Consider the following 24,465-nt stretch of genomic DNA (forward strand, 5'->3'; position numbering starts at 1 on the left):
GCACAATCCTCCTCTTCATGTCGGCTTCAAGTAAGAATAAGAACTCATGTCGGCTCACAGTTAAAGGGACACATCTCTTCAATAGATCATGTTGGCTTATTATGGAGACAAACTACTATATATACCCAGCTAGGATCTTCGCATAAGTTCAGTTCAGAAACTCGGATACCTCTGCAATTTCAGTGGGTAATCACAGTGAACAGACTTCGCATTAGGACACAAAAATTCGGATTTGTCTCTGAGTTTTTCACATAATAATTACAGTGAAAAGTTCAATGATTTCAGATGGGTAACAAGACACATAAATTTGGATTTGTCTCTGAGTTTTTCACATAATAATTACAGTGAAAAGTTCAATGATTTCAGATGGGTAACAAAAGACAGGAGTTCGGATTGTCTGAAGTTTCTGTGACAAACAACAATGAGACCTTCGCAGATCTCCCTGTGATCTCGGATGGATAGCAGCAGAATGGAGCTCGAATGTCTCTCTCTCTGAGGATTTCGGATGGGTAGCCTAGTGCAGTAACACTGTCTCAATGTTGAGGAGAGGCCACTGTCAAGAAGATAAGAAAACTATGTTTTGAATCAAGTTCTGTTTTGAATCAAGGATCCAGTGCTAACCTCGCTCAAGTCACAGTCTCAATGATGTTGCAATTCGGACATGCTTACAGTACAGTGATATTACAGTGATGAATTTCAGATTGCTATCTCGGTGAAGATCTCTAGTGATGTAGCCTCAGCAGTGGAAGAAGAATCTAGAAGACAGAAGCAGAAGAGGACTCATGTCTTGGTCTTGGAGTGGCTAATAGGTCAAGGGTCTTGGTCTTGGTATTCTTCAATTGGAATCTCTATAAGAAGAATTTGTGTGGGTTTTCCTCTCAAAGAGTGAGAGGTTTTGGCCCAGGCTGATAACCTACATTCCATGTTTCTTGTCTATTTATGTTCATGCATTGGTTACTGTTTGATGAAGAAGAACACTAATAATCCAAGAAGAAGAAGATTCTAACCTAATGAAGTAAAAATCATTCACAAGAAGTTACTAATCTAAGAGAAATCACCTAATGCTAATGACCTAGATTTCTCAACAGTTCATTCTTCAAACTCATAGCTTGACCAATATTGTTGATAGTGAGCAAATTGGTTAGGGCATCATACATCTGTTTTGAAGATTAAAGACTTGAAACATAGGGACTCAAGTGATCCTTGATAGAGTCGACAATGATGCTCATGGTTGTGATATTGTCCTTCTCAAACTTCGTTTTTTCTTCATCCTTGTCTGGTTCGATGACCTTGTCTTTAACAATACCCAAGAGACCTTTTGCAAGGAGAAGATCAATCCTTGTCTTCCAAGCCCTAAAATTTGTAGCTCCTTCTAATTTGTTCTTTGCCTTCATGTGGGAACCCATAGTCATAGACAAGCAAATAGATTGTAGATTTAGGTTTTCAAGAGTGATCTCTTACCAAAGCTTTATCAAGGGTGATCTCAACGTTCTTTTCATCACCAAAGTTCTGATACCATGTTGAATTTCAAGTGCAATAGATACAAGCACAATATTTCTAAACTATTGGTAATTACTTCGAATGATATAGATCTTCTCTTAACAATTCCAGTTTATCATTCAGTAATTACACTTCAGAAATTCAACCATAAACCATAAAGGCAATAGAGATCACAATGCACAAAAAGGAGAACACAAGATTTACCCTAGAAACACCCACTTGGGGGAAAACCCAACAAACTTAGAGAAATTCTTCAATTCAACAAGAGATACATCTAATGCAGCTATTCAACTATGAGATACATCTAATGCATCTATTCAACTATGACATCAACAAGATCAACAAGCAAAGGTCAAACCTGGTCTCCAGCCCTCAAGTAAAGTCAAATCAAATCAAATGTCTGCTCTTCAAGATTTCGGCCTTCTAAGATTTGTTGAAAAGTGTAACTAGGTTCGGTCTTCAAAATGACATGTAATTGTCATGTTTGTAAATGATGAAAAGAAGAAAAATAAAAGTATTATTGTAATGCTTGCTTCATGGGTTTCATGAGCAAGAGATTTTATTTTTTTAGATGGCTCACATTGTGAGCCTTTAGGATTTGTCAAAAAGAATCAATGTCATGTATGAAGAACCCTTCTTGGGCATGTTACAAATATATATATAGATAGGATTGTAAAATAGCCCTCCAAGACAAGCACTAGTTACTCCTCTTCAAGTCGGCCTCAAGACAAAGTAAAGAACTCATGTCGGCTCACCTAATGGAGGCACACCTCTTTGGATTCATAGGTCAGCTTATTTATATGGGACAACTACTATATATATGAGCGTAGGGTCTTCGCATTTCACACAATCAACAAGTTCGGATCTGAAATTCGGGTCACCAAATACAATGACAAATTCAAATACCTTTGTAATTCGGATAGGAGATTGCAGTGACACGTTCGAAGAGTTTCAATGTCATAAGAAAGTTCGCACAAGTGTATAGAAGCTACAATTCGGTGTAATTGCAAACGTCACAGTGCAGATTGGAGCAGAGAAGTTAGACAAGGTTTCGGTGATACCACAGTGACATCCCCTCACTATCTCGATGCTATATAACAGTAAGGATCTTGGTGTAATCTCTATCATACAACAAAGAGAATCCAGTGCTACCTCAGCAAAGAGAATTTAGTGCTAACAAAGGACGAAGGTCACAAGTGTGTGACAAAGTCCCGGTGTTATTACATGAAGAAAGTCTTCGTGCTATTACATGAAGAAGGTCTCGATGCGAAGAAGGTCGAAGTGGAAGAGGAATCAAGAAGAAGGTTGATTGTCAAGAAAACTTGTGTCTTAGTCTTGGAGTATGAAAATAGGTCAAGGGTCTTGGTCTTGGTATTCGTCAATTGGAATCTCTATAAGAAGAATTTGTTTGGGTTCTCTTCTCAAAGAGTGAGAGGTTTTGGCCCTGGCTCATAGCCTACATTCTGTGTCTCTTGTCTATTTATGTTCATGCATTAGTAGTTGTTTGATGAAGAAGAACACTAATAACTTAAGCAAAAATAAGATCCTAATCTAATGAAGCAAAAGGCACTCACAAGCAGTTACTAATTAAGAGAAATCACCTAATTCATGATGCCCTAGATTTCTCAACAAGATTTGCCCAGAATTTCAGCCCGCCTAGAAAATGTTGCTCAAAAGTTGCCCATAATTTTGGCCTGCCCAAAATTTCGGCCTGCGCATAAAACTACAAAAAAAAGTCACGTGCAAATCTTAGAGAGAGATGAAAACGAGCTAGAGAAAGATCTTTGTCCTTCTTCTTTTGATCCTTCTTCTTCCTTTTGTCCTTCCCTTGGATGTGCAAAACTTGTCTTTCTTATGTGATGGTCGAATGGTGGTTTTGTGGAGGAGGTAGAATGCCTTTATATAGTAGTTTGCATATCCATAATGGGTATGTCTCTTCACTAGGCCAACTTGACTAACTTGAAGCCAAAAATTAAAATTTCATATTTCGAAAATTTCTCTTTTAAATACGACATGAAGAACATCTCATATATAAATTCTTTCAAGGGCTAAATAATCAAAATGACATAAAGAACATGTCTTACAAATTCTTTTTACATTATACGAGCAAAAATATAATTATGAAGACCGACCATAGCTACAGAAGTCAACAAAAGATACCACTACCACCTTTAACTCTAAATAATACTATGTATGTTTACCCCTTTAATACAAAATTACAAAATTTTACAACTCAAGAATTTTTCAGAATTTTCAAGCAATGTCGATGTGAAAATTCCTTGTGTATCAACACCCATTCACTCTGACACCCGGCTAACCAATGGCAATGACCATCAATTCACTAGAACTACCTAGGTATGTGATGTATCTCCAATGCAATTGTGGTTGCATCTTCTCATCAATTGCTTTTGCCCCAAAACCCATTATTGGTGCTCCTTTTGTTGAGAAATCTAGGGCATCAATAGTTAGGAGATTTCTCTTCTTGATAATTGCTTGTGATAGACTTTTACTTCTTGGATTATGATCTTCTCTTCTTAATGTTATTATTGTGTTCCTTTCATCAAGACAATTACCAAACAAAAAATAGAAGACAAGAGACAGCATGTAGGCTTGTCAGCAAGGGCCAGAACCTCACTTCTTTGAGAGGAAAACCCAAACAAAATTCTTCTTATAGATCTTCAATTGACAAACACCAAGACCATGACAAAGACCCTTGACTCTAGAGTCCTCCCAAGACCAAGTCACTAGCCTCTTCTTCAACGATGTTTTTCCTCTTCTTGTTCTCGACTTCCTTTCTCTTCTTATTCTCGGCTTCTTCCCTTCTTGATCTTGGCTTCATTTGATTCTTGGTCTCTTCTTGTAGGCTTGCAACCCTACCACAAAAACCCTAGATTATCTTCGCCTCCTTTATAGTCTCTTCAAGAGAGAGACCTCTTGTACTTTTACTTGGCTTCTTCTAGCGAGGCTACATACCCAAACAATGATCACCTCAAAGTGACAGCAGCGTTTTCGACTTCCTCTAGATACCTTCAGATATGCTACCATCGCACATGGGAGGACAAACTAACACAAAAACAATGCTTGACTATCTTCGCTATCTTTCCTCTTTGCTACGCTGATATGGACTTCTTCTGGTGTATATTTCGCACTTCTTTTTCTTCGACTTGCTTCACTGAATTCACTCTCTAAATGAGGCCGAGTATGGGTATATATACTAGTTTGTTCATGACCTTTTGGATGACATGATCTCTTGGAGGAAAGGCGACTTTATCTTCTAGATACAACCCTTCGTTGTAGACCAACTGATGAGGGCTAGTGACAAGGTCTTGGAGGATGACTGTACATAGACAAGTATGACTCTTTACAATGTGTAAGATGTCCTCATTACATGACAATGACTCTTTTAGACTTTTATGACTAGATGACAATATCCCTAAGGGTTCTCAATGGGAGCCTCAACTAAACAAATAAAATCTCTTGCTCATGAAACCCATGATGCAAGTATTACAATAATTTTATTTTTCTTCTTTACATATCTTACATAAAATCACAATTACATGTCATTATGAAGACTGAACCTAGTTACACTTCTCAACACTCCCTCTTAACTAGGGAGGTATGCATAATGGTACTTGGTCATTCTCAATTTGAAGAATTTCTCATAAGAAGAATCGGATTGGTAACCCATTTGTTTAGCATGATATCAACTAGCATTGTCATGTAGCAAGGCCTTGACTAACAACTCTATCTCTCCACAAGATCTGAGCTCAATGCTGGTGAGACCAATGATTTATAGACACTCTCATCATTGTTTGTCTGTCTCAGAACATACCCTACCTGGGTTCTCAGGGTGTGTTCCATTAGGACTATTATTGTCTTGGATTCCCAGTCCTCAAAGAATATTGTGTTGGAAAAACTAAAAGGGGGGGGTGAATCAGTATTTCTTTTTCCAACTAGTGTTTTACCAGTTAAAACATTTATATTCAAAACACAAGATGAACAACAAGAATAAATGCTTTTATTAATATAATCTTTGCAGTAAAATAGATATAATATATAGATGGTTGCAATCAGTTGCCAAGCACCAACTTGGGCTTTTGTGAGGCTCCAACCTCCAGAGCTCCAACTCTGTTTCGCCAAGGCAACAATCTTGGACTTAGTAGCACCAACCCCCAAGGACTTCAATCCTTTCCAGTTCCTGAGACACCAGTCCCAAAGACACCTATCCTTCCTACTTCTGAGGCATCAACCCCAAGGACTCCAATCCTTCTTACTTCTGAGGCACCAGCCCCAAGGACTCCAATCCTTCTTGCTTCTGAGGCACCAACCCCAAGGGTTCCGACCCAATCTTGTCAAGGCATGTTTGATAGTAATGTTCTGTTCTCAGAACTCTTCATTACTAAGTTCTGTCTATTTACAGCTTCACTGTAGTCTCCATGCTATAGCATCAATGACAGCCAATCTTCTCATGAAGGAGTCTTTACAACTCTTCATACTGCCCACACAGAGTCTCCAATAGCCTTCATGACCTCAAATAATGTCTCCATACAGCTTTAGTGACTCCACTATCAGCGGCACTAAGCTCTACATAAAGAACAACTTTTTGTTCAAGCATATGTTCTAATGTCACAGTGAATGCTTCAGCATGACTGCTTCTCTGCTGGCTACTTCTCCCCTTTGACTGTCTCCTGTCCTGTTGGTCCTTCGGCCCTTTTTTCTTTTCTGCTGGACCCTCCGCTACGGCCTCTGTTTTCTCCAACTATTTCAACAATACAACAACAACCTTCAACGCCCCTTGTTCTCTATTTTTGTTGTTGTATACGCTCCTGATACCTCCAACTCTCGGTTTCCTCTTTTCTGCTGGCTCTTTGGCTTCCTCAACGCTGTAGCTTCCTTTGTCTCTTCATGCTCACAGGACACGTTCATTCATAAGAGAGGACCAAATACACAGAGCAAAATTGTTGCCTGTTCAATCTGTAACAGAGCTCCATTTTTCAATGATAATAGGCATGCACAGAGACAGTTTTGTTTAACGGACGTGCCACGTCCCAATCGCAATCGCAATCGGTTTGATTCAACCTGCTGAACTATCGTCCAAGCCTCCTAAACTATCGGGAGCATTATTATAGGCTTTTGGCCTAAAAACCCCGCGCAATACAAATGTTTGAATACGCAGGAAATATATGAAAAACCACGAGCGAAGCGCTAAGGGCGGACTTCAAAAAAATATTACTCCCGCATCTATACTGCATCGGGTCCGCAGCGAAATCACAATCGGCAATCGCAGCATGTCGCGCCATCCCTTTATAGCTTGCAATGGTCACTTCCGACATGGTGGACACAATATAACATTAATTCTATTGTAATGTTGCATCGGGTCCGCAACATTCATCGCAATCGGCGCTTGCCCTTGGCGGAGGTCTGATGCGATATCGCTGATCACTATCGACGATTGCAATGGGCCGCTTAGCACTTTATAACTCCCGCTCCTAAAGTGCTGATGCAATATACATCGGCAATCGCAAATCACAAAGGTTCAGGTCTAGACCTTAACATAGACCACTCCCTTATAGCGATGTGATAATATGTGCCGGACCCGATAGGACTCAACACTCCCGTGCATAAAATTTCAAGTTCGCTTTCTTGAATCTGCTAAGTGTTTTAGCGTGATTTCTCTGTGTAAAAGGCATTCGGCGATAAACAAGTAAATACACAGTGGTGATGCTATATGGGTGCTACAGACTCGATTGCGTTAAAACTTCCGCCTCCGATAGTGTATTTACAATACACCCAAGTCTTCCGCCTCCGATAGAGTATTCTACGCATACTTATATAAACTCTGTTTTTTCCGCTCTGATAGTGTATTTGCATATATGTATGGTTTTTTGTTGCTGATAGTGTTAAATGCATATATATCTGGGTTTTGGCCTCCGATAGCGTTAAACGCATATATATATGGGTTTTGGCCTCCGATAGCTCTGTTTTGGCATATATATATGATATATATATATATGGCTCCGCCTATAGCTCCTCTTGGTTCTTCTTGGGTATGTATTACATGCAACGCTCCTCCGATATGGCTCCTCTTGCTCCAATGTGGCTCCTCTGGCTTGGCAGTGTCTTTCAAAGACCTCCTCTTATACCTTCATACCTTGATGGCTTCTGCCTTTTCCGATATGCCTCTCTTGCTCTGATATGCCTCCTTGCTCTGATATGCCTCCTTTGTTAACTCCTCTAGCTTATGGCTTAGCTACCCTAATGGCCTTGCTCCTGTCTCTTCATGGATCTGTTCTGCTTCCCCTTGGCTCCATATCATCATCTAGTATCTAGAATATTGCCATATTGACATCAATGACAACCTAGGTCAACATATCGGTCCTTCACGACTACTCTTATCTTGGATGCCCTATCTCATGCTCAAAGAGTATCGGATGCCAAATGATTAATCAATCCTCTCATTTTGTCTTCCCAAGTGAAAACTAGAATGATGTGTCTATCTCTCCCTCTCAATTAGGGAGGATATATCTATTCCAATAAAAGAATTTACTCATTCCTACACAAGGAATGTACCTAAGCTCCCTCTTGGCTTAGGAATTTCCAAATTTCTTCCAAGTAAGAAACTTCTATCCAAGCTCCCTCTAAAAATAAGGACCTACAGCAGCTCCTCAGGTGGAGATGATGGGACAACCAGCTGCTTGAAGAACTCCTTCCTTTGATATCATGAATTTCTTTTTCGATATGGAGTCTTCGTATTTTGGGACCTCTTCATAGGGCACAAACCATCCATCACTTTCATCCATGAGTCAGTCGTGTCATTGTTCCTTTTATTAGAAAGTGATCCACTAGTCTTCATCTGGCATTGCTTCATGTTATGCTACTCTCATCATGCTTTCTTTTCTGAAAGGCTCTTGCATCCTTCTACATGGTTCTTCATGGAAGACATTCAAAGTTCTTCCCTTTAGTAGCCCTACATAAGCCCATCTAGATACTAGTTCATAAATAATGAACACTTAAGTCATAATTACCTTTGTGATGGTCTTTCATCATGGCATCTTCCTGTAGGCATCAGCATCCTGCATATATGTTGACACATCTCCTAAAGATATGTATTGTCAACGGTTTCCATCTTTTTCCAAACTTCCATCAGAGTCTCCATATTTTTCTGGGAGATATCATAGTCAAATCTTCTTGGTCTTTCGGATGTCGACTATGTTTACCATTGTCGCATATTTTCATGATCTCTTCCTTCCTTTTTTCACACATTTCATTCCCATGAGCTTCAGAGTTCCTCAGTTGTAGTCAACCACCTCATATTCAATATGAGGACATATTATGTTGATTTCAACTAATAGATATGTGACCCATGCATTCTTGCATCCCTTTTTTGAGGGAGGAGATTCTTTCTCAGATCATGCTTCTTAAGATAGAGCAGCGATCCATGTTCTCTACAACCATATGACATGATTTCCATGATATCAAATGTGAGCATACATACCTCATCTTTCCCTTGGATCATCCAAACTTCTTGCAGCAGCTTCCTTTGAGTGAAGAAACTTCATCCCTTGATCTGCGTCACTGTTATGTCATCATATCATCATCCCTCGAATTCCACAAATTTGGAATTCAACACTTGCTTTCCCTCATGATCGTTGAACCTTACAATGAAGATTCCATCAGAGAATATGGAGCATCTTGCATATCCTATCCTGCAGATGTTATCTTATTGACCAATGCATGATGAACCTTGTCCTAGATGACTTCTTCCTTTTTCCATAGGTATCACTTGTGCTTTCAATGAGGTTTCCAAGAGCTATATCCTACATAGCTGACTGTCATAGATTTTGTTCCGAACATCCTTCATGTTGCTTATGTCACAGGCTCTTCTAACGCTTCCTACCATGATGTCATTCTCTAATATAATGCATCCTATCTTATTTACAATGCTTCCTATCTATAGTTTACACAACCGAAGAGTACCTTTCAGTGAAGGAGATTATCTCAATCATAGTAGAGATCTTTCACTTCCTCCTCCTGAGGCTTCGTTGTCTCAAGCTCTTCCACTTCTTCGGTAATATCGGCTTCTTCCTTATTCCTCTTGTTATTGTCACTTTTAAGCTTAGGTCAATCTCTTCTATAGTGCCCATATTCTTGACATCCATAGCATTGCACTTTGGCCATGTTCTTCTTTTTCTTTTGAGGACCAAATTTTCCAAACTTTCATTTTCTTCTTGTCATAGCAACATATGCTTGATTTTGCTCATTTATTCCTACATCAAACTTTGCCTCCAGTTTGATTTCTTCGATCTTACATAATGACCATAGATCTTGGAAAGGAGTGGCTTCTTTCCTCCCATAGATACTCGAAGTGAAGTTGCCCCATTCCTCCAGTAGTGCATTCAGTACTACAGTGGTCATTTCTTTGTCAGACATTATTTCACCCAAATCTTGAAGTTGATCTCTTATTTCTAAAATCCTCATAAAATATGAGGTTATTCCTTCTTCCCTTGAGATCTTTAATTTGTAGATTTATTGCCTTAGATAGATTACTTCTCCAGCAGTGATTACAAAAAACAACTCTACCAATTTGTCATATATTGCTTTTGCAGTGTCTAATTTTGATACATATGGGATGAGAGAGTCTTTGATGGATTCTATGAGAATCCTCTGTGCCCTCACTTCTCCCTTCATGAATCTAGCATGTGCTTGAGTATCTTCTTTGGGAGGTTGGGTTATTGACCCTTTGATGTGGTCCATGACTTCATTCTCAATGAGATTTAGGTTTGTTCTTTTCTTCCATGCAAGGAAATTTGAAGCCCCAACCAGTTTGTTGCTTTCCTTGCAAAAAGACATTTTGATAGTATCAGATGAAGTCATAAACTTACTTGAGTAGTTGTTGCTTGCTTCCTCCTTAATCTTGATGTTGATAGAAGATTACTCCTTGAAAGATTGAGAGAGAGCTTGCTTTACGATCCTTCTTGAATGTTCTAGTCTACCTTAGTCCTTGAAGAGCTTCCTTAGATGATGATCTCAGAAATGCTTCTAGGGTTTTGGTCTTTCTTCCTGCTTCCTTCTTGAAGATGATTTCAAGACTCTTGCTAGAGTAGATTTCTTTGATCTAGGGTTTCGGTATGATGAAGATATTGATCTCTTGCTTGGTGTCCTTTGATTTGCTTTGATCCTTCTTTGAAACTTGATTCTCGTGTGTCTTCTTGATTAGATGCCCCTTCTTGACTTCAGCACCTAAGCTCTGATACCATGTTGAGAAATCTAGGGCATCAGTAGTTAGGAGATTTCTCTTCTTGATAATTGCTTGTGATAGACTTTTACTTCTTGGATTATGATCTTCTCTTCTTAATGTTATTATTGTGTTCTTTTCATCAAGACAATTACCAAATAAACAATAGAAGACAAGAGACACAGTATGTAGGCTTGTCAGCCAGGGCCAAAACCTCTCACTCTTTGAGAGGAAAACCCAAACAAAATTCTTCTTATAGATCTTCAATTGACGAACACCAAGACCATGACAAAGACCCTTGACTCTAGAGTCCTCCCAAGACCAAGTCACTAGCCTCTTCTTCAACGTTGCTTTTCCTCTTCTCGTTCTCGACTTCCTTTCTCTTCTTATTCTCGGCTTCTTCCCTTCTTGATCTTGGCTTCCTTTTATTCTCAGTCTCTTCTTGTAGGCTTGCAACCCTACCACAGAAACCCTAGATTATCTTTGCTTCCTTTATAGTCTCTTCAAGAGAGAGACCTCTTGTACTTTTACTCAGCTTCTTCTAGCGAGGCTCTATACCCAAACAATGATCACCTCAAAGTGACAGCAACTCTTTCGACTTCCTCTAGATACCTTCGGATCTGCTACCTTCACACGTGGGAGGACAAACTAACCCAAAAACAATGCTTGACTATCTTCGCTATCTTTCCTCTTTGCTGCGCTGATATGGAGGCTTCTTCTGGTGTATATTTCGCACTTCTTTTTTTCGACTTGCTTCACCGAATTCATTGTCTCCAAATGAGGTCGAGTATGGATATATATACTAGTTTGTTCATGACCTTTAGGCCGACATGATCTCTTGGAGGAAAGCTGACTTCATCTTCAAGATACATCCCTTCGTTGTAGGTCGACATGATGAGGGCTAGTGACAAGGTCTTGGAGGATGACTTTACATAAACAAGTTTGACTCTTTACAATGTGTAAGATGTCCTCATTACATGACAATGACTCTTATAGACTTTTATGACTAGATGACAATATACCTAAGGGCTCTCAATGGGAGCCTCAACTAAACAAATAAAATCTCTTGCTCATGAAACCCATGATGCAAGTATTACAATAATTTAATTTTTCCTCTTTACCTCTCTTACATAAAATCACAATTACATGTCATTATGAAGATCGAACCTAGTTACACTTTTCAACACCTTCAAGTTGATGTCATCCTAGTTTCTTTTTTCTTTGTAAATACCTCTAGAATCCTTTTGGTTACATTGTAACACTATGATGATTTCATCCTCAATTTGATGACAACGGAAGAAATAACTTAGGCAATCATTAATATTGAGCATCAAGTGTTTGGAGATTCGTATCACACGCAACAAGTCAATCATACACATACACATACACTCCCTTTCTTCTTCATTTTATAAACACATACACCTCCTTTCTTCTTTGTTTCATACAGTAAAAATCTCGATAGAATTATTCATTTTTCCAAACCGTTTACTGACATTTATTCTATACCCAAAAAAAAAAATCTTCCATAATTTTTTTTGGAGAAGATCCATTATATTGTTTGTTTTTCCTTAGCAATTACAACCAATGTGTCATATGCATCATCTCAGATTTTCTTCAGATGTCAATATGCATCATCATCATCATCATCTCAAGTTTTCAATGCGACTTTTATAAGAGAGATGAAAATAACAAGGACATCCCATGTGGTCTGCAACTTCTAATATCCAGTAAAATATTTCACCATCTTCCACCTCCGAAATCTCATTGCTCAATGGCTTTGTTCTTCATCAATCATGACTGTACGTGTGTGACATTTTCACGATTTCTATTCCTAACCTTTGTTAAGATATTCTGATGCTAGGAGTTAGTTTAAGGACAGCATGGTCTAAAGTAATTTTTGGCATAGTATACTTTTATTGTGTTTATTTAGTGTGCTTCTGTACATTACTAATCTGATAATGCAACTATGTCTTACACATGATTTATCCAACTGTCCATATTTCCTCAAAATTAATAACACTTAATCTGTGGCTTAACACCCAATTGATCCATGATCACTATATAAAGAGCATAGAGAATCATTTGTCGATGATCGATGCAAGGAATGTTCATGTGAATTTTTCTTGGCATATTATTATATTTCATTTAGTATTGAGAACTCTTTTTTCTTATTGAAAATTTTTAACCACATAAACATTGATGTCCTGAAGTTTGATCATTTTTCTTTGCATTATTATATTGCCTTTAGTGTTGTGAACTGTTTTTTCTCGTTGAAGACTTTCAACCACATAAACATTGGTGTCTTGAATTTTCATCTATGTGTAGGTGATTGTCTCTATTGTTTGATTATACTTGCTTTCCGAACTGTTCATTAACTGAAAAACATCCAACATAAGAATGGCCAAGAATTGAAATCCATACACAAAAATATTTGATGATACAACTGCTTCGTGACAATATTTATATGTAGACATTGATTGGTGACAAGCATGAACAAAGATTATGTTTCATTATTTTTATTATTATTGTCAGTTTACTTATTATTATTATTATCATCCATTGTATTGTGTTACTATGTAGGTTATACATAATTTATGTTCCGCGGTGCCTTTGATGGTAAAGGTACTAGTGTGGTTGACACTAATGCAACCATGCATACTTCCTTATCTCAATGCAGACCTGCAACTTCAGAAATAATACCAAATACTGGTCCCCTGGTATATATGCTTGCAGTATTGATTGTTATGAGACATGACAAACTGTACAACAATTGATCAAGATACTAAGTTATCAAAGGAATCTGCAGCTCAAGATGATGAAAATGTTTGATAGCATGATGCAAAACAAAAGCTGCGAAATTAAAGAATGCATGTATGCTCCATACCAGCTAAGAAAATATTGATGGCCATTAAGAAAATCATCAGATACTTAAACTGATGTATAGTTTATGGAAGATATTTGACACACCTTTCCAAGTCCTGCATGCACTATTGCAGTCTTGTCCATCTTAAAGTCCACTCGACCTTTCTTTGCCTCCCGGACAGCTGCTGCAACATCATTTGTCACTGTGCCAGCCTACATTCCTCCCAAGAAGGAAACCATCCAAATCATTTCAAACTACTTCTGGAACATTCCTTCCTGGTCTGAAAAACTTGATTGGCATGAAATGACTTACTTTGGGATTTGGCATCAAACCTCGAGGTCCCAAAACCTTTCCTATCTGTTATCAGAAGTTTAGCAACAGAAAACAGGTCAGAGTTCTTAACAGGTTGCTTCATAATGAACTTCAATCTGTTAATCATATCATAAGACAAACCTTTCCAAGACGTGGCATAAATGTTGGAGTTGCAATGCACTTATCAAAATTGCCCTTTAAACCACCTACAAAATCAGGCCTATAATTAAAGTTCCACATTTTAAAGATTGTAATGATAGATAGAACTAAGTAGTATCAGTACTTATGGAACAGGCATATTTATCAAACTATTTCATAACTTATTACATCCCTCATAAATGAAATTATGCTCAAAATGAAAACAAAATACCTTTATCCACAAAATTAAAGTACATAATTTGATTATTAATTTAAGACATTAATGTACCTTCCTTAATTTCATTAACTAGTTCATCTCCTCCAACAACGTCAGCTCCAGCAGCCTTAGCTTCATTTGCAGCATCTCCATCTGCAAACACTGCTACTCTAATAGCCTACAGACTATGAAATTTATCAGTTCTGTACACTATTATGTTGCCTAGAATCACTATTTAAAAAATCCTTATAAAAATATAGAATAAGATAAGAGAAAAGACCATAATCAAAGGATACCTTGCCAATTCCATGTGGAAGAGGAGCTCCACCCCGAACCATCTACGAAATGAAAGGGAACTGAGGTCAGCATTGGCAGGAAAAACAGTAAGAAAAAATGTCTACCCCGTTAAAAGATAATTATAAAATAATAATAACAATAAAATGGTCTATTAAAGTTAATCGTCCAATTGTGGAAATATATTGTTATGTTCTTTGGAGAAATGCATTTCTGAGCATTCAATAATTTTTTGCAACTGAAACCTGTTACCCACCAAAAGTGGGTGTCCCCATAGGAGAATTTTTCTCCTAGTTATCTCTTCAGCTGACAGCCACCAATGTAGCCGATACATTGTGCCATTTGATCTCCGCCACCTGCATCAGTTGTATGTCCCCTCGCCCATCTGTCGAGAGCATATGTTAGAAGGTGGGCAATCCAACCCAAAAGGTATGTTTTTCATTGTGCAATCAGGTGCTTATGCTTGTTGTTCTTGGGCATTTGGGCATGTATTATTGGTGACTTGCAAGAAGGAAGGGCTTTGACTATGGTTTTGTTCCGTCGCCTTAAATGGGGGGTTAATCCTCAATCCCAGTCTCGTGGGATCTCCCCTATTGACTTATGGTTTTGTTCCTCGCCTTAAATGGGGGGTTAATCCTCAATCCCAGTCTCGTGGGATCTCCCCTATTGACCTATGGTTTTAGGAAGAGCACTATTTGGGAAACCCCGATTTTGGTGGCATGGTCCCATTTTCCCACACATTACAAGCCCTATGGCATGCATCAATGTAATGAAATAGGGCTTGTAATGTAGTTTTTTCGTAGCTTATAAAAGGATGAGGAGCGGCACATTAATCAATACTCTGAGAAAGAGTTCTAGTGTGTATTACAATGGGAACCAGTGTAATAAGTCTCTGTAATAGTTGTTGTAATATTGTTATGCAACTAGTTCACAAAACATAAGAAAAGATAGATCAACGACTTGAGAATTAGCCTCTTCGAGGGGGAAACCTCTTTACATCACATAAATAAACAATTCTTGGATGATACAAATGACAAGACTCCTTTCTATATATAGGAGTCTAAGGGGCCACAATATAATTAGAGCCTACATAACAATAATAATGTAAGGGCACAACAATAACAATAGTGGGATTCTATGGGGCACAACAATAACAATATGGGGGCAACATTGACAATAACAATACGGGAGCTACACTAGTATTATAGGGACCTGACATGCCCCTCTCCTTCAAAAAAAATGTTGTCCTCAACGCTTGAATAGTTCTGGATGCTTCTCTATAAAATTCTTATACTCCCATGTAGAATCTTCAGTAGATAAGTTCTTCCACTTAATGAGATACTCTGAAATTGATCGATTTCGCAGTTGTCGGGCTCTTGTTTCCGTGACTACTTCAAACTCCAATATGATTTTTCCTTTTCGTCAAGTTCTGGCAATATTGTGTGAACTGGGAGCTTATCACCGATAACCTTCTTTAAACATGAAACATGGAAAACTGGGTGTACTCAAGAAGATGCAAGCAACTCCAATTTGTATGCCATAGTTCCAATCTTTTGCAACACCTTGTAAGGACCATAATACTTGGGTGATAATTCATTATCCTTCTTAGCTTGCTTGAGGCACATTTGTTTCTATGGTTGTAGCCATGACAAAAATACCCAGTCGCCTACGTCAAAACTTCTTTCACTGCGATGCTAATTTGCTTGTTGTTTCATTTGATTTTGTGCCAGAGTGAGGTTATCCTTTAAGAGTTGGAGAACTTCTTGTTGATCCTCGATGTGATCTTCCACTGCTTGAACCTTAGAATTTTCTCCTAAAGATGATGTGATGGACAGTGGATGATATCCATAAAGTGCCATAAATGGGGTAATTTTTGCTGCACTATGGAAGTGTTATACCACCATTCAGTCAAAGGTAACCATTTGACCCATTGTGTTTGTTTATCAGATACAAAGCAACGAAGATATTATTCCAAACATTTGTTCACTATCTCAATCTTTTCGTTAGATTAAGGATAGTAATATGAGTTATGAGCTAATTGAGTACCAAGACAAGAAAATAATTTTGTCCAAAAATTTCCAATAAAAAATCTTTATCACTACAATAATATTTGGGTTTCCATGTAGCTTATGAATTGTTTTCATAAATGTAGTAGCAATTATACTAGCTTTAAAAGGGTGAGATAATGCACAAAAGTGTGCATACTTGGTAAGTCTATCAACTACCACCACGATGACACTCTTTCCTTCGTACTTGGGTAAACCTGTGATCAAATCCATTCAGACCTCCTGACGCTGACTTGGAATGGCTAAAGGTTGTAGCAGGCCCGAGTCTTTATTGTCTCAACTTCATTTTGCTGGCAAACCAAACATTCTGCCACAAACTTTTGAATATCAGATTTAAGACTATCCCAAAAAAATTCCTTCTTGACCCTGTGATAAGTTTTTAAAAATCTTGAGTGTCCTCTTAAGGGGGAGGTGTGCAATTCCAAAGAATCTTTTGTTTGAGTTGAAAATTCTTACATAGATATAAACGATCTTTGTACCATAATGAATCATTTTTCCAGATAAATGTATCAGATGTACTGGAATTTTGCTACAACTTTTGAATGAGTGTCCACACTTGTTCGTCATTCTTCCATCCATTTCTTGCTTCAGTTATCCAATCAGGTTGGATAATAGAAATAGCATAGAGAAATGATTCCACATCCTCATCCTCTCTTGAGAGTGCATCTACAACAACATTTTGCTTCCCTTTTTTGTAGATGATTTCAAAGTCATAACCCAACATCTTTGTGACCCATTTTTGTTGCTCTTCTGAAGATAATCTTTGTTCCAAAAAGTATTTAAGACTATCATGATCTGTTTTACCTGAAGTGTTTTCCCATTAGGTAAGGTCACCATTGCTTAAGTGCATGTAGTATTACCCACATTTCCTTTTCATAAATAGGTTTGTGTAAGTACTTTCCCTTGATTGGACGACTTTCAAAAGCAATGGGTTTTCCTTCTTGCATTAAACAACACCAATTCCATTTCTTGAGGCATCACATTCCACAATAAAGGTTTTTGTGAAGTCTGGTGTAGTTAAGATTGGTGCTTGGCACATTGCCTTTTTAAGATGTTCAAAGGCCTTAGTTGCTTCTCGAGTCCAAGAAAATGCATCTTTCTTCAACAATGTTGTTAGAGATGCTACTATTCTCCCATAATTCTTAACAAACTTGCAATAATACCCTGTCAACCTGAGAAATCCTCGAAGATACTTTAGTGTTGTGGGGATTTTCCATTCCTTAATGGCTTTAATATTTTTAGGGTCTACCTTAACACCCTCATGAGATACAATATGACCCAAATATTCCACCTTTTGTACTCCAAAGAAACATTTGGAGGTTTTTGCATATAATTGTTTCTCCTCCAATAGTTTGAGCACCTTGTCAACATGTTGAACATGATCCTTCCAAGACTTGTAGTAGATTAGTATATCATCAAAAAATACTAACACAATTTTTCTAAGGGTGGGTTTGAAAATGGAATTCATCAAACCTTGAAATGTGGAAGGTGTCTTAGTAAGGTCAAAAGGCATGACCAAAAATTCATAATGACCTTCATGAGTTATGAATGTTGTTTTCATAAACTCTTCAATCTTCATTCTAATTTGATGATATCTTGAACGAAGATCTAACTTGGTGAAGTAAATTGTTCCATGTAATTCATCCAACAAGTCATCAATGAGGGGAATGGGAAATTTATCTTTAATAGTGAGCTTGTTGAGCGCCCCATAATCCAGGCACATACACCAAGATCCATCCTTCTTTTGCACCACTACTACTGGAGCAGAGAAAGAACTTTGGCCAAGTTGAATTAAACCGGCCTCTAGCATTTTTGCAACCATATATTTAGTTTCACTCTTTTGTGCATAGGGATATCTGTAAGGCCTAATGCTTGGAGGAGCGTTTTCTAGAATCATGTGAATAGCATGATCATGATCATGAATAGGTGGGAGGTCTTTGGGAGTCTCAAATACCTTTGAATGATTGTCCAAGATTCTTTGGAGATCTAGAGAAATGGATGATTTCGATGTTTGAACATCTAGTGAGCATAATTGTGCAATTATGCCTCGTTGTTCTTTCTTCAAAAGCTTTGTCATGCCATTAGAGTTGATTATCTTCCCTGGTTTCCCTGTGATGCCCCTTAATTCAATTTCCTTTCCTTCCCAGGAAAATTTCAAGAAAATTTCTTGAAAATTAAAAGCTATCATCCCCAAAGATTATAACCATTGGACTCCTAATACAACATCAGCACCACCCATTGGAATGGAAAGCATTGGACTATTCAATACATATTCCCCCATGGTTATATTCATATTATGACACTTCCATGAGCAATTTATTGTTCCTCCATTTGCAACTATCACTTGACACTTTGGCGCTGGATATAGAAAGTAATAAAATTAAAAGTTATCATCCCCAAAGATTATAACCATTGGACTCCTAATACAACATCAGCACCACCCATTGGAATGAAAAGCATTGGACTATTCAATACATATTCCCCCATGGTTAGATTGATATTATGACACTTCCATGACCAATTTATTGTTCCTCCATTTGCAACCATCACTTGACACTTTGGCGCTGGATATAGAAAGTAATTCAATTCCTTGGTTATCTTACAATGAATAAAATTATGGTTACTACCAGAATCGATCAGCATTATTACCTTTTTTTCTTGCTATATCCTTCTATCTTGATAGTTTGAGTAGTGGTAATTATTGCCAATGCATTACAAGAAATGGTCGGATTCATTTCTTCTTTCTCTGGGGTTGGTTCCTAGTGTAGATCCTCTTCTTTTGATTTTTCTTGTTCCTTCTCTTCCTCCTCTTCACAACCTATGTAAAATAATTTCTTCTTGGCACACTTATGACCCTTAGTGTATTTGTTATAACAACTATAACAAAGCCCTTCTGCTCTTTTTTCCTCCAGTTGTTGTGTTGTCAACCTTGTAGGTTGTGAGAGGCTAGGAGCAGCAACACTTCCATCTTTATAGTTCTGAGTGGTAGACTTCCTTGTTGCCATAATTTTGCTTTCAAATTTTCTTGCCACCTTGAATGTTTTTTCCAATTAATCAAATTCTTAAAGGCAAACAACATGTTGGATTTTATCATTTAAAGTCCCTATGAAGACATCAATCATATGCTCCTATGGAATATCATTTACCTTGATATTCAATCTTCAGAAGTCCTCAATGTGCTCCGCCATTGAACCCTTTTGTTTGAGATCAATCAATTGACTAAGGAAGGTATTGCTCTTTGTATCCTCATAATGTACTACCAATTCTTCCGCAAAAATTGTCCAAATGACAATTGCCTTACGAGAACAAAGCCATCGATACCACACAAACTGATTTTGTTTTAAATATAAAGATGCAATGCGTAACTTTTGTGTGTGTGGCACATCATATAGACCAAAGAATTGCTCCATCTGTAGTATCCATGTTACCGGCTCCTTGCCATCAAACTTCTTCATATCAATCTTTGGAATGTGGTGGGTCTTAAACCCAACATTGGAGTCTCTAAGATCATAACTCGTATTTTTTTCCTCATCATGATTTTCATGGATTACCTTGTCCCGACTGGGAAGTCTTTCTTTCAACAACTTTGTCAACCCTTCCAATTTGACATTCATCACGTCCATGTCTATTTTAAAACTCCCATATCTGCTTTTAAACCATCCTTCAAGCCTTCCATGTTTCCTTTTATTTTTGCTTCTAAACCATCCATCATAGCTTCTAGTTCATTTTTTGTTACTCTTTGCGCGAGCGAAATTTGTTGCACTTGCTCTCACAATTTTAATAAATCATGTTGCATTTTTTCCTCTTCTTCATGTGTCATAGTAGAGCTTTTAGGTTGCTTACTAGGTGCATCCATTTTTTTGTTTCAAGACATTTTGGAATCAGACAATGATATCTATGCTTCACTATGCCCTTTGAATCATTTCAAACTGATTTTTCCAACCAAAGATATGCAAAATTTAAAATAAAAAATACACATATTTTTCTTGCTTTTTAGGAGCTTGATATTGAAACCGTTGTTTTTCTATAATTTCAGATCTCCAAGGTTTAAAATTTCTTCATGTGGTAGCCCTTTGAGTCCTCTTTCCAATTCCACAAGTTAGACCAAGATTGGATTCTTCAACAAAAAGTTATGTCCAATCTCCCACGATGACCTGATTATAGACTGGTTCAGTATAGCTAACTTGTATGGAATGCCATGTGTCACTGTTTCGACCTTCAGCCCTGAAAATGATACATAAAAAACTACAATTTGTGCACTTTCAGTCACTTCTTACAAAATTCAAATCCAATGCTCGGAGAGAAAGTAGCTTATGAATTTTCCCTAAGTCACATGTTTGAGATTGAATTTGAAACCTGCAAAACCCCTAACTTCTTCGGACCATATCTCAGAAAATATAGTGAACCAAGATCTGAAATTTTTACACAAAGTTCACCAATATTTCGGCTCTACGTGGTCAAAATTTCAGCTTCTGAAGCCTCGTAGAAAAACGTTATAGCGAAAATTCCAAGATGACTTGTTTGAAGCAATAAAACCCTAGAATCCAAAGCTCTAATACCAAATGTTATGCAACTAGTTCACAAAACAAAACAAAAGATAGATCAACGACTTGAGAATCAGCCTCTTTGAGGGGGGAACCTCCTTTACATCACATAAATGAACAATTCTTGGCTGAAACAAATGATAAGACCTCCTCTTTATATAAAGGAGTCTAAGGGGGGTCATAATATAATCAAAACCTACATAACAATAATAATGTAAGGGCACAGCAATAACAATAGTGGGCTTCTATGGGGCACAACAATAACAATATGGGGGCAACATTGACAATAACAATAAGGGGGCTACACTAGTATTATAGAGACCTAACAAATATTGATTTCTAAAAAACAGTGAACTGATGTGATTGCTATTGGAGTTTTCATTGCTCTTCATAATTTCCAAATTGCACACATGCAGACTAGCTTCCTTATATCTATTATTTTGAACTAACAGATAGAATGCAGAGTTTGAACTCCTGGATTTAATTTATATAGTGTTCCCCCTCATTTTGCATGAGGCCTACTATATATATAATTAACTTATAACTTTAATACTATGGTCATCAATATTTATGTTAGTAGGATGGAGAGTATTAATTTTATTTAATAATTTTATATTTATGAAATATTTAATATGTATACTCTAAGAGTGTTGAGTTTTAGGTAATACTTCTCTTTAGGTATTTAAACATATTTCATAATTATTTAATAAATATACTAGTACAAGGCATGTGATGTATGCATATGTAGCTATCATATGCATACATCATACACATGCTAATACTTTTTGCCTATAAATCGAAATGGGTCATTACAATTATCCTAGGACGGGAACCCAAATAAGTTCAGATTTAATGAAGAATTGTTGATTGGACAAAATCTTTTGTGTCATTGTGATTGAAATTGGTTATGAATAAATCTACTTCCGCTACTTTTGTTAAGAATCTAGTTGTACATTTATTCAGTAGGCATGTAATATGCTACGTCAATGAAATTTCAAGTGCCAGGTTCAAGTAAAAATTAACACATGTTGAGGTTGACTTAATAGCTTAATGGTTAAATTAATCTAATTCATCCAGATTAAGGTTAATATATTGGGCACTCTACTTCATTGACTTCCTTTTCACACTTGAGTGGATAATTAGAGTTGGTTGAGGCTTTCTTATGTAGTACCCACTTCCTAGACACAATTTTCAAGGCATGCATTATTTTATAATTTCATAATTTTATTATTTCTTATAGAGGTTGTCACACTCCCTCATGTTGGTTAGACATCATTATGATGTGGTCATGATGTAATATTTTATTATTGAGGTCTCACCACCCTTAGCACATTCTCCAAGGGTGCACTTCATTAGAGAGTATTTTATTATTTGTGGGTGGTTGGGATAGTTATATGGAACTCTTCTAGGGAAGACCTCTCCTAGATGCTCTCTCATCTTTATTGCGTGGTTATTTCAAATACACTCGACATCTTTCGACCTCCATTGGATAGCACCCTCACCTCTTTGACTTAGCACATATAATATCCTATTTGAGGTGGCTATAGTGTTAATTTTCCAGTGTTCTATGCTTAGCACGATCACTTATTTCAATTCTTCTTCAATTAACAATCACTTTATCCAATATAATTCAATCTTCCAATAACAATAACCAATCGTAGATAGAACAGTAAATCCAATTGACAATAGAAAACAATCAAGAAAAGAGAGACATGGTATTTGGTCAAACACCAGGGAAAAACCCCACAAAGGGGAAAACCCTTTCAAAATTCTTCTTCTACTAGATTGTCATCAAATGTTCAACAAAGAGATACAATGTTCCAATTCATAAACAATGAGTCAAAGTCAAACCTTTGACTATTCAAAATCAACTAACCAATATCCAATCCAATGATGAGCTCAAAAGTCAAATCTAGTCAATAAGACAAATCTGCAATTTTGGTCAAAGTCAATAGCAGCAGTAGCAAACTTAACTAGTCAACAGTGAACAATCAAGCCTCCTCCAAATCAGCTTGATCAACAATCAAAAGATGTGGCCTCTTTTGCTAGTCAAAGTTCATTAAAACAATGGCTAAAAATCTTGTCAAACTTTTACTTGTGGAAGCCCAAGATCTACAATTTTGGTCAGCATTAGTCAATGGGCCTGTTACCCACCACCAATTGGTGACACCCATAAGAGAAATTTTTCTCCTAGATTGTCTTCAGTCGGTAGCCAGCAGCCACCAAATAGCTCGATGTGCAATAATCTTTGCCACTTGAGCCAGCCATTATGCTCCCTTGCCCTTTTGTCATGATCGTATGTTTGAAGGTGGGTCTTCCAACCCCAAAGGCATGGTTTTCATTATATAGTTGGGTATTTTTGCTCGCTTACGATGGACACTTCTAGGCATGGATTAGTGAGGGGATTCGATGGAAAGAAAAGGCTTGGTTTGTACTTTTGTCCCCGTTGTCCAACTTGGTGGTTAACCTTGTATCTTAGTCCCATGGGATCTCCTTTATTGGCTAATAGCTTTAGGAGTGGCACTACATGGGAAATCCCGATTTTGGTTCTGTGAACCTGCTTTCCAACACCACATACATCACCCCCTTCTGCTCATTATAACCCCTTTCCACATATTTCCCATCTGGGTCCACATTTGTCCATTGGGCCCACAAGGATTTAGTCTCCCTATCCCCTTGTCCACACTTTGCTTCAGGTCTGGAACGATGCCCTGGAGGTTGATGTAGCTAAAAAGAAAATAAAATGCATAATTTGGCCACTCTCAATAGGAAATGTACCATAAAATGCAAAAGATGGCTGAGACATACAAATTTAACACATGGGCAAAAGCCATTATGAGCTCTACCCCCTATTATCATGGCCATCACACTGGTTCCTAGGGCCCTTATATGAGCCCCATGCATCATTAAGAAACCCGTGATTGTCCCAACTCTAGTGGGTGATAAATTGCCCAACCTTTAAGGGAGTAATCACTGCTATATCTTACACATCATGCTCTCATTCCCTACAGCCTAAGCAGTTATAAAAGAAAAAGCAATAAAAGGCAAAAGGCATATGAAGAAGGGTGGAAAAACAAAAGTCGGGGTAACTCATATACCACGATTGCTCCCTCCTACATCTATTCACCGAAGTGTGGGCCTCGCTCATCATAGCTATCCTTGTACCATGGCATGTGGCTTGGAGCCTTCCCCCATTGCCCCACTATGTCCCATCATTATATCACATGACACCTGCCACTCCATGGATGTACCATGGACCTATCACTCCCATAGAGGTGTTAGTTTTTGTAGCATCG

At 37.6% G+C, this 24,465-nt stretch overlaps 1 protein-coding gene across 1 annotated transcript in view; it reads right to left on the reverse strand.

Moving 5' to 3' along the window:
• LOC149195062 (Ribosomal protein L1p/L10e family) overlaps nucleotides 1-24,465 on the reverse strand; it is a 196,850-nt gene that overhangs the window by 75,478 nt on the left and 96,907 nt on the right. Inside the window, exons 3-7 of the mRNA XM_089405237.1 lie at nucleotides 14,562-14,603; nucleotides 14,338-14,443; nucleotides 14,052-14,116; nucleotides 13,911-13,955; nucleotides 13,703-13,810 (exon numbers count right to left, since the gene is read on the reverse strand). Coding sequence (XP_089261363.1) covers nucleotides 13,703-13,810; nucleotides 13,911-13,955; nucleotides 14,052-14,116; nucleotides 14,338-14,443; nucleotides 14,562-14,603 — 366 coding nt within the window. The remainder of the gene's footprint in view (nucleotides 1-13,702; nucleotides 13,811-13,910; nucleotides 13,956-14,051; nucleotides 14,117-14,337; nucleotides 14,444-14,561; nucleotides 14,604-24,465) is intronic.

This window comes from Pinus tabuliformis, chromosome 2_2 (genome assembly GCF_031772625.1).
Source record: "Pinus tabuliformis cultivar Carrire ecotype Pingquan chromosome 2_2, CPIR1, whole genome shotgun sequence".
Classification (NCBI taxonomy): domain Eukaryota; kingdom Viridiplantae; phylum Streptophyta; class Pinopsida; order Pinales; family Pinaceae; genus Pinus; species Pinus tabuliformis.